Source organism: Melozone crissalis, unplaced genomic scaffold (assembly GCF_028551555.1).
Source record: "Melozone crissalis strain CALT ecotype California unplaced genomic scaffold, PUWL_Pcris_2 ptg000029l_1, whole genome shotgun sequence".
Taxonomy (NCBI): Eukaryota; Metazoa; Chordata; class Aves; order Passeriformes; family Passerellidae; genus Melozone; species Melozone crissalis.
In genome coordinates this window covers 12,007,028-12,019,756 of record NW_026535807.1, presented here as the reverse complement: position 1 = coordinate 12,019,756, position 12,729 = coordinate 12,007,028, and the positions used below count along the sequence as shown (strand labels likewise).

At 44.6% G+C, this 12,729-nt stretch overlaps 1 protein-coding gene across 3 annotated transcripts in view; it reads left to right on the top strand.

Annotated features, from left to right (window-relative positions):
• FLNB (filamin B) overlaps positions 1 to 12,729 on the top strand; it is a 70,709-nt gene that overhangs the window by 31,170 nt on the left and 26,810 nt on the right. For all 3 annotated transcript variants that reach the window (XM_054280838.1, XM_054280837.1, XM_054280839.1), the window contains exons 8-21: positions 952 to 1,149; positions 2,842 to 2,979; positions 4,107 to 4,233; positions 4,769 to 4,905; positions 5,264 to 5,457; positions 5,777 to 5,890; positions 6,396 to 6,539; positions 6,877 to 7,000; positions 7,253 to 7,413; positions 7,956 to 8,046; positions 8,284 to 8,453; positions 10,406 to 10,523; positions 11,214 to 11,476; positions 12,115 to 12,712. In XM_054280838.1, coding sequence (XP_054136813.1) covers positions 952 to 1,149; positions 2,842 to 2,979; positions 4,107 to 4,233; positions 4,769 to 4,905; positions 5,264 to 5,457; positions 5,777 to 5,890; positions 6,396 to 6,539; positions 6,877 to 7,000; positions 7,253 to 7,413; positions 7,956 to 8,046; positions 8,284 to 8,453; positions 10,406 to 10,523; positions 11,214 to 11,476; positions 12,115 to 12,712 — 2,577 coding nt within the window. The remainder of the gene's footprint in view (positions 1 to 951; positions 1,150 to 2,841; positions 2,980 to 4,106; positions 4,234 to 4,768; positions 4,906 to 5,263; positions 5,458 to 5,776; positions 5,891 to 6,395; positions 6,540 to 6,876; positions 7,001 to 7,252; positions 7,414 to 7,955; positions 8,047 to 8,283; positions 8,454 to 10,405; positions 10,524 to 11,213; positions 11,477 to 12,114; positions 12,713 to 12,729) is intronic.

Genomic DNA, 12,729 nt, shown 5'->3' with positions numbered 1-12,729 from the left:
TGTGAAGGATAAACTGTGAGCCAACTGTAAATGTGTAGTGGGTTCTATATTTAGCTCTACAGAACCTGCTGCAGTGCTACTTTGAGTTCATACTTCAATGATGAACTGGTTTCAACCTCTGTTGTAATTATTAGAGGGTTGCTATCTTCATTAGGGCATCTCCATCAATTATTTGTTACCTGCTATTAGGCCAATGCTGTAGCCTAGAGGAATGAGTCAATAAGATGCTACAAATGTTAATTCATTTAGAACAATGTGAAACTACTTAGGGCAGTTACTTGTAGCATTTAAACACCAAAATATGCTGAGTAGCATATTTGAAATTGCCTTCTGCCTGAGGGAGCTTAGGAATAAAATTAAATGTGGTTATAGTGAGGCAAGTATTATGTTCAGCCTCTAATTGGGAGAGGGAGTGGTCTGAATCATGTAAAGACATGTCTGGCCTCTGAAAGTGTATAGAAAACTGTTTTTGTTGTATGATGAGTTGAATAAGATGTGAGAGGAGCAGGTGTCTGAACAAAAGTGAATACATATAGTCCAGCAGGGAGAATCCCTGTCAGACCAGCATTCATTTGTCCAATCTCTTAATCTAAACCACTTCAAAGCTTGAGAGATTGAACTGACTGGTAAAGCTGATCTGCGATAGAGATGCTACAGGGTGGTGTCCATGGGGTAACCAGGCTGTATGTATATTCAGTGCTATGTTGTGAAACCCTGTGGCTGGAGCTGCAGAGCCCTGTCAGTTTGACTTTGTGGAATGCCACCATGCTGTCTTGCCTACTTTCTGCTCAAGTGTTTGATTGCTGTCAGCAAAAGCTGAACACAGAGGCTGTGCCTAGAATTGGCAGCAGAGGATGGCTGGCTGAGCCCAGACAGCTGGTGGTGGTCTGAAACAGGGTGCCTGTTGCTGATGGGGAAGGCAAGGCTCAGCTGGGCTTGTTTCCTTTGCAGGTGCTGGTGTGGGTGACGTGGTTGTGGAAGTGGAGGATCCTCAGGGAAGAAGCCTTGCTGAAGTTGTAGTGGAAGACAAAGGCAACCAGGTCTACCGTTGCACCTATAAACCTGTTCAAGCTGGTCCTCACATTGTCAAAGTGACTTTTGCTGGGGAGGCAATTCCCAAAACTCCTTGCACTGTTCTCATTGGAGAGGGTATGTTTTTTAAAAATGCATATAAATGTAGATGGGCACTTTTCTCCTTGGATGTGGTCACAGAATATGCTTGGATCATGCCTTTTATATTCTCTGTACCTTTCAACATCTTGGTCCTGTTTCAGTGGGTCACCTGAGTACTCTCAGAGTAAACTAGTGCTCTCTAACAGTAATATGGCTTTTGTTGCTAGTTTCCTTTCTGCCTAGACTTACAAATGTTGAGCTACCCTTTGAATTTTTTTGAGTTATTTATCCAGCTATGCAGTGTCTTGCTGTTTTCTACCCTTGTTCCTCAAATGACTATATTTACTGTTTTCCTCCTTAATGGACACCGAATTTGCTTTCTGTTCCATCCTTACCTGCTCCTATGCTTTTAGATCTCTGCTCATCTCTCCTGAGCTACCCTCCATTTGTGGAATTTTGGACTTCACTGCTAATGGCTTCATAGTTGGTAAGAGGTGTGCAGGATGCTCCGTCGTGTTTGCTCTTTGTAAGCTTCTAGCCTGCAGCTTGTCCCAGCCAAAAGGATTTTTGGTTTTGTTGGGGTTGGGGAGGAAAGTTGCAAACGAACTGAAGCTTTGTGTGACCCAGTCAGTGAAACTGGCTTAACCACAGGCTGCCTGATGCAGCTGTGTGAGTGCTCTGCAAGCTGTTCCCACTCCACGTCAGCCACGCTCCTGTGTGTTCCACTGAGCTTTCAGAGCTGGCAGATGCCACACAATCTCCACTCACACCAGCCAGTGTAGGACACAGGGTTAGGGATGTTGACTGATGCAGGGGTGGGGGGAAAACCTGTAAGCTGTTGTATAATGAGTGAAAACCTAACAAGCTGCTTGGCAGACTTGTGCTCCTGCTGTAAGCACGGCATGCTTGAGGAAAATGCGTGTTTGGTTTACAGTGCTGGGAAGCTGTGGTCGTTTGTAAGTCTCTTCAAACCTCTCAGGTCTTTGGCATTGAAAACCTCATGACAGCTGGGATTGTGTAATGAAAACTATTCCTAAGTGTGCAGAATTTCTGTAGCCACTCTGCAGGCCCAGAAAAGTGCTTGGAGTAAAGAGGCCAAGAGAAGCCTAAGCCATGTGTAACCCTCCTGCCCCACCCTGCTTCAGGCTGCAGAGGGCTTGGTGACTTTGCTTCTGTGAAAGTGTGAACTGTGACAAGCAGGGGGGGTTTGATGTGACATCTTTTATCAAAGCATAGGAAAAACTCAGCTTTGCTAATAGCAGTTATCCCAGTCACGTGCTTCTGAAGGACCAGCAGAATAATACTGTTCACTGGGGCTTATCTGCAAAGGGACCCTTCACCCTACACTGCAGTGGGCCTCAATGCGAAAGGCGTCAGGAAGGTTGTGTCTGTGGCAAATATCTCTATGTGATAGCTGTGTAAAAGTCTTGTATTGATAAGTGGCATTGAATTGGAAAGCAGAAGGGCTTCAGTGTTTGCAGTCATTCTAAAAAATGGTCTTGGACAGGGTCAGTGTTGCGTGGTGGCACTGACTGCTACTGCCTAAAAGCCAGGGGGCATAGACGGCGCTGGGCAGACTCACATCTGTCTGCCTTAGTGCTGTAACCTTCTGCTGAAAGCTAAGCTGTGGTTTCCCTGAGTCAATGTTAAACTGAAGCTTGTCCCAGGCTGGCTAGGCTGGCTATGTTGAGATCAGAGACAGTAGTAATGCCTGAAGTTCCTTTGCAGCCTGCAACCCCAGCGCGTGCCGTGCCACTGGCCGAGGCCTGCAGCCCAAGGGCGTCCGCATCAGGGAGACGGCCGACTTCAAGGTGGATACCAGAGCAGCAGGGAGCGGAGATCTTGGAGTGACCATAAAGGGACCAAGTGAGTGCTGGGGTGTATCTGTGCTGTGCATGTGTTTTGGAGAAGGGGGAGGAGCAGAGCCTGGGAAAAGGAAGAGCTGGAAGGAGATGGTGTCCTGATGGAACTGATGGGATCTGTATAAAAAGCCAGACTTCAGAATGGTTTATCGGTGTCTGTTGGGGAGGTTTTGATCTGCAGGGCTGGATAAGATTATATCTGGTTTTAGTTCTTTCTGTTTTAATGTGTCAGTTAGCAAAACTGAGAAAATCCATGCATGTGCCTGCTGTGGCCTCCAAGCTTTATGGGTACACATTGCATCTTCATGCAATCTGTGGAAGCAAGTCACACGCCATGGTCTCTGGTATGATGGAAATCCTGCTCTCATAAAGCTGGGAATGACTCAGAGCAGTATTCCTGGTGGCACTAACTGCTTAGGCACACAAGCAGAGGAGGAAAGGACCCCATAGGCTGACAGTGACCATCTGTGAGGATCCATCCCCAGGTCCCTTGGTCCTGGGCCCTGGATGTGGCCCTCTGCCTGGGAGGATGGGAGCACAGGGACCGCTGGCTCATGTGGCCGCCAGCAGCAGTCCCTGTGTGGTACTCTGAGCCCGCCACCTCCCCCTGCCTGGAGCAGGATTCAAAGGTGCATTGTATTGCCTTCACCTCCTCCACACACACAGAGCTCTGACTGTGTGGCTTCGTGAGGCTGGGGGGAAAAAAAGCAACAGACATATCAATGTAAATTTTAGCGTATTAAGCTTTTCTTCCTAAATTCTTCATCTTGAAGAAAATGAAAAGTAGGCATTCCCTGCATACTTGTGGTTACAAAGTCTGACAAATGTTAAGCTTTTTTGTTTTAACATATGACATGCATCATACTGCAGACTAAGAAAATAAAACACAAGGGAACTTATTAAGTCTGGTAACTTAAAATACTTTCTGCTGTATTTCTTCTGGAAGTGTTTGCTGTCTTTGTCCTAGAGGGCACATAGAACTGACTTCCCTTATAACCTGACCTTTTTTTTTCTGGTGGAAGAAATTTATTCTTGCAAGCTAAAATAAATACTAGAAAACATGAACTTGTCTGAGTAATTGAAAGCAGGATGGAAACTGTTAAGTTCAATGCTGAATTGATCTTTCAACAGAGGGCTTGGAGGAGTTGGTGAAACAAAAAGGCTTTATGGATGGTATATATGCATTTGAATATTATCCAGCCACACCAGGAAAGTACGTTGTCACCATTACATGGGGTGGGCAAAACATCCCAAAAAGGTGAGTCAAAAGTAACTTTTTGGGCATTTTTATGTCCTTCAGTGGGTTGTGTAGTTGGTGGGCTTTTAAAGCAACCCTGACCTTTGAAGAAGAACTGGGGAGACAAGTTAGTGGCAAGTTGTTGTTTTAACTTTTTGTTTTTAACAGCCTGGTTTTGGGCTGCAGCAGCTTGACAAAGCTCTGAAGGGTGACTTGTGTCAGTCTTTCTCATGCAAAATCATGAATAAAAAACGTAATAGAACATGGTGGATCATGCAGCTTGGACTTTGCTGGAAGATTTTGAAGGACTCTTATTTCAGTGTCCACAGCTATAGCAAGCAGAGCAAGTATTTGACACTCAGGATTTGTGGTGGAAGATGGTGATGGGTTGGATGACATCTCTGCTAGAAAAACACTGCTGGGCACTGTGCCACCACATGATAGCATCTATTAATTTGTTAAATTTGATGTAGAGCCTCATTAAAATGCCTGGGGAAAAACATAAATGCTGTATTTGTCCCCATTTCTAATTCCATGCTTTGTTTTTCTCTGGTAGCCCCTTTGAAGTTCAGGTGGGTCATGAAGCAGGTCCTCAGAAAGTGCGAGCCTGGGGGCCAGGACTGCACGAGGGAGTTGTGGGCAAGTCAGCTGACTTTGTGGTTGAGTCCATTGGCACAGAAGTTGGCTCTCTTGGTATGTTACTTGACTGAGTTTCCCTGAAATATTTGTATCTTGCAATGCTAGCAGTGAACTCACGAGAAACAATAGGTTTCCCAACAGTAAAAACAGTAAAAAAATGTCTGTAAGACATTGTGGTCTAAACACTAACATCTATAGAGTATCAAAGGCATGTCCTAGAGACAGGAGTGTGTGTGATGGAGGGTGTTAATCTGTGGTTTTGTGGGATGAGATCCAGAAGGGAATGATGGATGTATGATCTGTATTGCTGAAGAAGGGTCACTGAGAGATCAGGCATGTTTAAGGCTAACAAAAAGCTATTTGTGGAAGTGGTGTTAAGTTAATGTGAGGAACCTACTTGTTCCTTTTTCAGGCTTTGCAATAGAAGGCCCTTCTCAGGCTAAAATTGAGTGTGATGACAAGAACGATGGCTCGTGTGATGTGAAGTATTGGCCCAAAGAGCCTGGTGAATATGCTGTGCACATCATGTGTGATGATGAGGACATAAAAGACAGCCCTTACATGGCCTTCATTCGCCCGGCTTCAGGAGACTTCAACGCGGATAAGGTGAGGGCCAGGAGTTCACCCATGGCACAGCATGTCTTGGATGTAACTACAGTAGAGCTATTTCTAAAGGATTCTGGTAGCAGACCCTTAAACTGCCTCTGCTTAAAGCTCTGAATTTGCCAAGATATTACCCAGCCAAATACTCCTCAGCTTTTTCGAATAACACTGTTGTGGTTTTGATTTAATGTAATGAAAACTTGCTGAAGTAGTATCACATGCTTCATGGGGTTTGTGGAGGGGGCAGGTCTTCATACATAAATCACTTAGTTTTGTTTCTCTTTCTGAACTGCAAACTAATACTCTTGAGGTGCTCTTTTAGGTGAAGGCTTATGGCCCGGGCTTGGAGAGGACTGGCTGTATAGTGAATCAGCCTGCTGAGTTCACAGTTGAAACCAAGGATGCTGGGAAAGCACCTCTGAAGATGTATGCACAGGTAAAAACCCAAAGGCAGCTGTGTGAAACTGCAGCAAAAGGACTTTAATACTGTTTAGAAAAATGCCTTAAGTATTCCTACTCACTTACACACCACTTAATTCTGGGCATGTGTAATTCAAGTCAAAGCTCTGTGCTTTGATCTGTGTAATGTAGTCAGGCAACAACTGAAGACAAAGTGACTGCTCTGAAGTATATGAAGTACATGGCTTTGCTTCCTTACTTGGAAGCAAAGCAAGGTTTAATTTCCTTGAGTTGTCATTTGGAAGCACTGAAGTGTCTCTGAGCCTGTGAATTTTCTATGTGTTGTAGGATGGTGTATGAATGAGCAAGTGTTAGATGAGGAAGACTTGCAGGAGTGTAAATTGCATATTTCTTCAGTATTTTTGAACTGCAGTTCTGGAGAAAAAAAAATCCTGACACATTCTAGAACAGTCTTGAGCTGTTCAAACTACGCAAACATTTTTGAAGTACCTGAACCTTCTGCTTGTATTACTGCTTTTTAGGATGGAGAAGGAAACCCTATTGATATCCAGATAAAGAGCAAGGCTGATGGTGTGTTTGCCTGCTCCTATGTGCCAGTTAAACCAATCAAACATACAATTTCTGTTGTCTGGGGAGGAGCCAATGTGCCCAATAGCCCATTTAGGGTAAGTACAGAGATGAATAGATCTTAGTTCTGGCCAAATAGGACATGGGTGCTCACAACTACTTGTTAGTACAACTAGGATGTTAAACCCCTTCTGTGGACTTCAAGGAGGTGTGCCCTTCTGCTTCATTGTTTTTAGAAACCTATCCACTTGTATAAATCTTTGTTTTTACAAGCTCATGTGGTGGTCTCCTCTCAGCCCAGCTGCAGCCTGGGCGATTTGGGGCCATTCATTTGTGTCTGTTACCCTGTAGCTCCTCTCCAAGCAATGCTCTGACTTGCCTGTGGTCTCAAGTGTGACAGATATATGTGATTCTGACCCTTGTGAATTTGTGTAGGTCCTTATAGGTCAAGGGAGTCATCCTCAGAAAGTCAAAGTGTTTGGACCTGGTGTGGAGAGAACTGGCCTGAAGGCAAGTGAGCCGACCCACTTCACTGTGGACTGCACAGATGCAGGAGAAGGTAAAAGCAGGCTGGGCTGTTCTGTGGTATTAGAATCACAGGTCATGCAAGGAGGGGATAATGTACTGTTCCATGCTGGTTTTCTTTATTTAGTGGAAAAACCTTGGGAAGCAGAGCATTGCAGTGAATTGTGATCTGATCTGTTTCATTAGTTAACATGGTGACTCAGGCAGCTGGAAGGGGGAATAGTCTGGCTGTTTGGCTGGCAGTGTCTGTGCTGTCCAGTAGCAAACCTCCACTTGCTTTTCCTAGGTGATGTCAGTGTTGGAATTAAGTGTGATGCTCGTGTGGTCAGCAGTGAGGAAGAGGACATAGATTTCGACATCATCCACAATGCTAATGATACATTCACAGTGAAGTACTCACCACCTGCAGCCGGGCGCTACACTATTAAAGTGCTTTTTGCAGGAGAGGTTTGTAATCTTCATTTTGCAGCCTGATGTTTTGAGAATCTGTTTATCTGCTCTTTGATCACCATGCACTTGCCAGTCCACAGCTGGCTCTTTCCACATCAGCTCACATGCACTTAGTTTGGTCACTGTTTCTATAGCAATGTAAAATATGGATACTTCTTCTGTAATAATTGCATGTATACAAGTGAGAGGAGTTGGTTGGGGAAACTGAAGTTTGTGTAATGTGTTGGACTGGCGTAATGAATGTGGTCTCCATAGTGGGGTAAGGCTGCCTTCTAAAGGTAAAAAACCTAAGTGGCTTTTCAAGGAAAATAGGGGAAAAATTTTTTCCTTAAAAATAAAAAACAGACAGAGACAAACTTCCAGCTGTTAACTTTGCCCTGTATTTTGAGTTATACTAATTAGTAAGGCAATGTTTAAGTAAGGTGAAATTTTACTCAAGATGCTGGAATTCGAGCAGAATTATCTTAAAACTATTATCTGTTTAATTTTGGCTGCTGAAGAGTGACTTGGTTATTTTTGGAGTTGTGTTTTTGTTGCAGGAAATTCCTGCCAGCCCATTCAGAGTTAAGGTGGACCCCTCACACGATGCCAGCAAAGTGAAAGCTGAAGGACCTGGGCTGAACAAAACTGGTGAGAGCTGGGTTCGTGTAGTGTGACCAATACTGGATCCTGAGGAGCTGTTGCAGGATGGTCACAGCCTGGCTGAGCATTGCTGGGATGCAGCAGCAGGGTGGGGGGTCAGGCAGTTGCAAACAATGCTTTTCCCTTGATATTTTGCTTGGCTGGGCTTTATTGGTACTGAATGCTTCTTGAGGAGAGTTTCTCTGTGTGAGCTGTGTGTAAATTAGAATTAACATTTTTCTTCAGGTGTGGAAAGTGGCAAGCCAACACACTTCACTGTGTTCACCAAGGGAGCTGGAAAAGCACCACTGGATGTGCAGTTCAGCAGCTCAGTGCCAGGAGAGGCAGTGATGGATCTGGATATCATTGACAACTATGACTATTCCCACACTATTAGGTACACGCCCATACAGCAGGTATGTCCAACTTCTGTAGAGGTACAGGAGTGAATAACTTGTGTTGTTGTAGTGCAGTGACCTCCCTCCCTAGCACCTGTGCACAGTGGAAAAAGCAGAAAAAACTTGCCAGGGTATCTTGTTCCCCAGAATCCCTAATGTGTGCAGTGGAGTTGGAAAGCAGTAATGCAGTTTTTCTGGTGTAGTTATTGATAGTTTGCCACTGTTTTCTATGGCAAGGAGAGATACTGATGCAGTAGCACACAGCTCACATCATCATTCCATACCTTATCAGTTGAAGAAGAAAGGTGCAAACCTTCCCAGACTCCACAGTGAAGCTGCCTGCTGCCCCAGCTGCTGCAGTCCTGCAGAGCTGAGGTTGTGGTGTGCTGCCTGTCAGCAGGCTGCTGGTGTCAAAGGAGCTGGAGTGCAAACCAGAGCAGGGACAAAAAGAAAAGTGAGTGATGCTGCTCTAGTTCCCAGTAGGCAAGTGATGAAGTTGGTGCCTTTCTAGCAGCATCATTAAAGAGCTGAAAGTGGAAGCTCCTAATAGCTAGAAGCATTTTTCCTTACACTGTACTTGTATGTTTGTAAAGGGCCACTAAACACCAGAATGCACAAATCTCATATTTCTGAGGATATAGGTGCTCTGGTGCTGAGATGAAAGTGCTTTGCTACTCTTGTTCTCTTGAACAACCAAATGTACTAGGTCATCTGCCCCAGCTTCTTTGAGTGGAGCTATGTAAAAGTGAACTGATAAGGAAAAGTGCAGTATTATTTACTGATAGTGCTGGTTCAGAGTTCTTGGAAGCACCATAGAGCTAACATTTGTTTTTCGATAAAGCAGTTGCATGATCTCAGGATGTGGCTGGCGTGCCTGTTTGGAGAGGCTTTGGCTTGTTTAGTCAGGCTTGGTATGCAGAAGGGAGCACTCCTCTGTACTCCATGTGTTCATGAGCAGTACCAGATTTCTGTGCTTCACCTGAAAATCACCAGTGAAACAAGCCCAAACCAGGTTCTCCACTTGGGTCTTCCATCTGGAGAAGTACCATGGGTCATGGAAGTGCTGTGGGCTTACAGGAGATGCTCATGGATAGCAGTGGTTAAGAGATGAAAATAGGCTGCTCAGCAATTAGAGTAGTCTTGTTGTCCCTCCATGCTGTGAATGAGACTGTGGACTCCTCAGAGCAGGGAAGGGTGGAATAGATAGTTAAATTCCTGAGGGGCAGTGTCAGTTGCAGAGCAGCCTTGGTTTAATGCTGTTTATTTGGTCTTATCTATCTCGTGGGGTTGCTACAGCTACCCATGTATGTGTTTTCTAAAAACAACCAAAAATAATCATGGAAGCTGTTCACTAGCTTGCATGAAACATCCATGATTATTTCACTTGGGAGCAGAACCAGCCAAGAGTGAAAAGTAAGCAAACAGTGAATATAGCTAAAATATGGACTGTGGTAGGAGAGAATAAAAGAAACACACATCATGGGCTGGAGCTTGCCGTGGCTGTGCAGCATTCCAGCCAAAATACACAAGAGCATTAATCTTTCTGACTTGTAGAGCTTAAACCCCTGGTATTTCAGATGCTGTAATAATATGGCCTCTTTGCAGTCTTAGCTTTGGCCTCTCCATGTGGTGGAAGGGGATACCTGGTCTGGAGCAGTGGGACATTCATTCAGCTGTCGGGTCTGAGCACTGGGGGTTGGGAGCCAGCCTGAGTTGGAGGCTTTGCCAGGCAGCTTGAATATAGTCTAATTAAATGTTGGAAACAACTGTCTTTTTTGCTCTTCCTGTATTAAATAAAAACCATTTAGTACTTTGAAGGGCTGCAGTGGTGTGAGCTTTAGTGTCTATAAACCAGTAGGTTTGGCTGTGACCAGATAAAATGGATTAGTTGATGTGGTTGTGTACAGCTTGAGTGTTGGTGTGTCTGTGTGAAGTGAGGAACTGAGCTAACGTGTAAATTCTCCACCTAGGGTCCAATGAAGGTTCTGGTAACTTATGGTGGTGATCCTATCCCTAAGAGCCCTTTCACAGTAGGCGTTGCTGCTCCTCTAGACCTAAGCAAAGTTATAGTCAATGGACTCGAAAACAGTAAGTACCTGTGGGCTGGAAGCCTCTGAAGGGTCTCTGGAGTCTGGGTGATAGCCAACATGTCCTGCTGGAACAGGAGCAGGCAAAACAATCTCCTTTTAAATGTTACTGCTGGGGATCAAGTAGCTCCAGCTTTAACTTTACCACACTTATTTAGCTGGTCCTCTTGAAGGCCGAATTTCAGTTTAGATTTCTTTTTCTTTCTTTTCTTTTTTGCTAAGATTACAAAGTAATGTGGAGAAAACATGTGTTTGGGCTTTGGTCGTTAGTGGTGAACAGAGCACTCACTGATTAAATATGTTTCCCTGAGGGCTAGATGGCCATTCAAATGTATCAAACTCTTACAATGCACAGTGTCATTCATGCAGTCTTTTTGTTTTCCAAAAGTGAGGGAACTTAAGGCTGTGAAATATTGTTGCTTTCCTGAAATGAGCCTCTCTCTGATACTCTCAGACCACACCTTACAGGCTTGTTTTCTCCTGTAGCTTTGTAATGTCATTAATCAAAGCATTTGGTTTTGGTTGGGTTTTTTTTGTTGTTTGGCTTGGGAGGGTTTTTTGCCTGCAGAAGAATGCAGACTGGGTAGGGCTCTGCCAGTACCTGCTCCCTCAGTGATGTGTGCATGGGAGACTCCTTGGATTGCTGTCTGATGTTAAGTAAGTGATGTAATATGGGTTTTGTCTTTTTCAGGAGTGGAAGTAGGCAAGGATCAAGAATTTGTAATTGATACCAAAGGAGCTGGTGGGCAAGGTAAACTGGAGGTTAATATTTCCAGTCCTATGAGGAAAGCTGTGCCATGTCTGGTGGAACCAGTTCTGGGTAAGGAGTGCAGCACTGCAAAATACATCCCACGGGAAGAAGGACTGTATGTGGTGGATGTGAGTTATGATGGCAACCCAATCCCAGGGAGCCCCTACACTGTGGAGGCCACATTACCCCCAGACCCTTCCAAGGTAAGTGAACAGTACAGGGCTGTAACAGCAACTGACACCTGAAAACTGAGTTGTGGGCTACTGCACAAGACTTGGCTTGGTCTTGGCCAAAACATACCCAGGAATATCCTTACTCAGAGTGCTCAGTGATTCTTTTAGCAGCCTCTCTGACTTGTAGAATTCATTCCTGTAACACTATATTTGAAAAAATGTTCCACTAATCAAAAATATGGCAAATGTCTTGGACAATGTAGCAAATTTAGGTATCACTCCCAATTTAATAGAAGTCTGTCTGATAAGCATCTCTGATGTATTAAGATGCTATTTTTCTAAGGAAATATATTTCAAGAAGAACATGTGTGCAGCTATCAAATATTTTAACATTTCCACCTTTTATTTCCCATAGAAATACATTTTATACATAGCTGTATAAAAACAGCTATGATGAGATTATAAATATCCTTGCCTAGAAACCTCTTAGGAGGAGAAGTAACAACTTTACAGTAAAAATGTAGGGTTGAGTGGCAAAGGAGAGAATGCCTTCTCTGTATTTTTAAGAGCCTGTAAATCAAGTCCCACATACAAGCAAGTCTAACTAGGAAGTCTTCTAGCAGTAACATGGAAAAGGCCATGTAGCTCAACTGCATATTCTCTTCTAGGTAAAAGCTCATGGTCCAGGTCTCCGAGGGGGCCTTGTTGGAAAGCCAGCCCAATTCACAATAGATACCAAAGGGGCAGGAACCGGAGGTTTAGGTTTGACAGTGGAAGGCCCGTGTGAAGCTAAAATTGAATGTTCGGACAACGGCGATGGAACCTGCTCTGTCTCCTACCTGCCTACGAAGCCTGGAGAGTATTTTGTAAACATCCTCTTTGAAGAAGTTCACATTCCTGGTTCTCCCTTTAAGGCAGATATAGAAATGCCGTTTGATGTCTCTAAAGTCATTGCCACAGGCCCAGGTCTGGAGCGGGGTAAAGTAGGCGAGGCAGGGCTGCTGAATGTCGACTGCACGGAAGCAGGGCCCGGGGACCTGAGGGTGGACATGGTGTCAGATACTGGCTCCAAAGCTGAGGTGCAGATCGATGATAACAAAGACGGGACCTATGTCGTTACCTACGTGCCACTCTCAGCTGGCATGTACACAATCAAGATGAGATACGGAGGAGAGCAAGTGCCTAAATTCCCAGCCCGGGTCAAAGTGGAGCCAGCTGTGGACACAAGCAGAGTTAAAGTGTTTGGGCCAGGAGTCGAAGGAAAAGGTGAGATTAACTGTTGT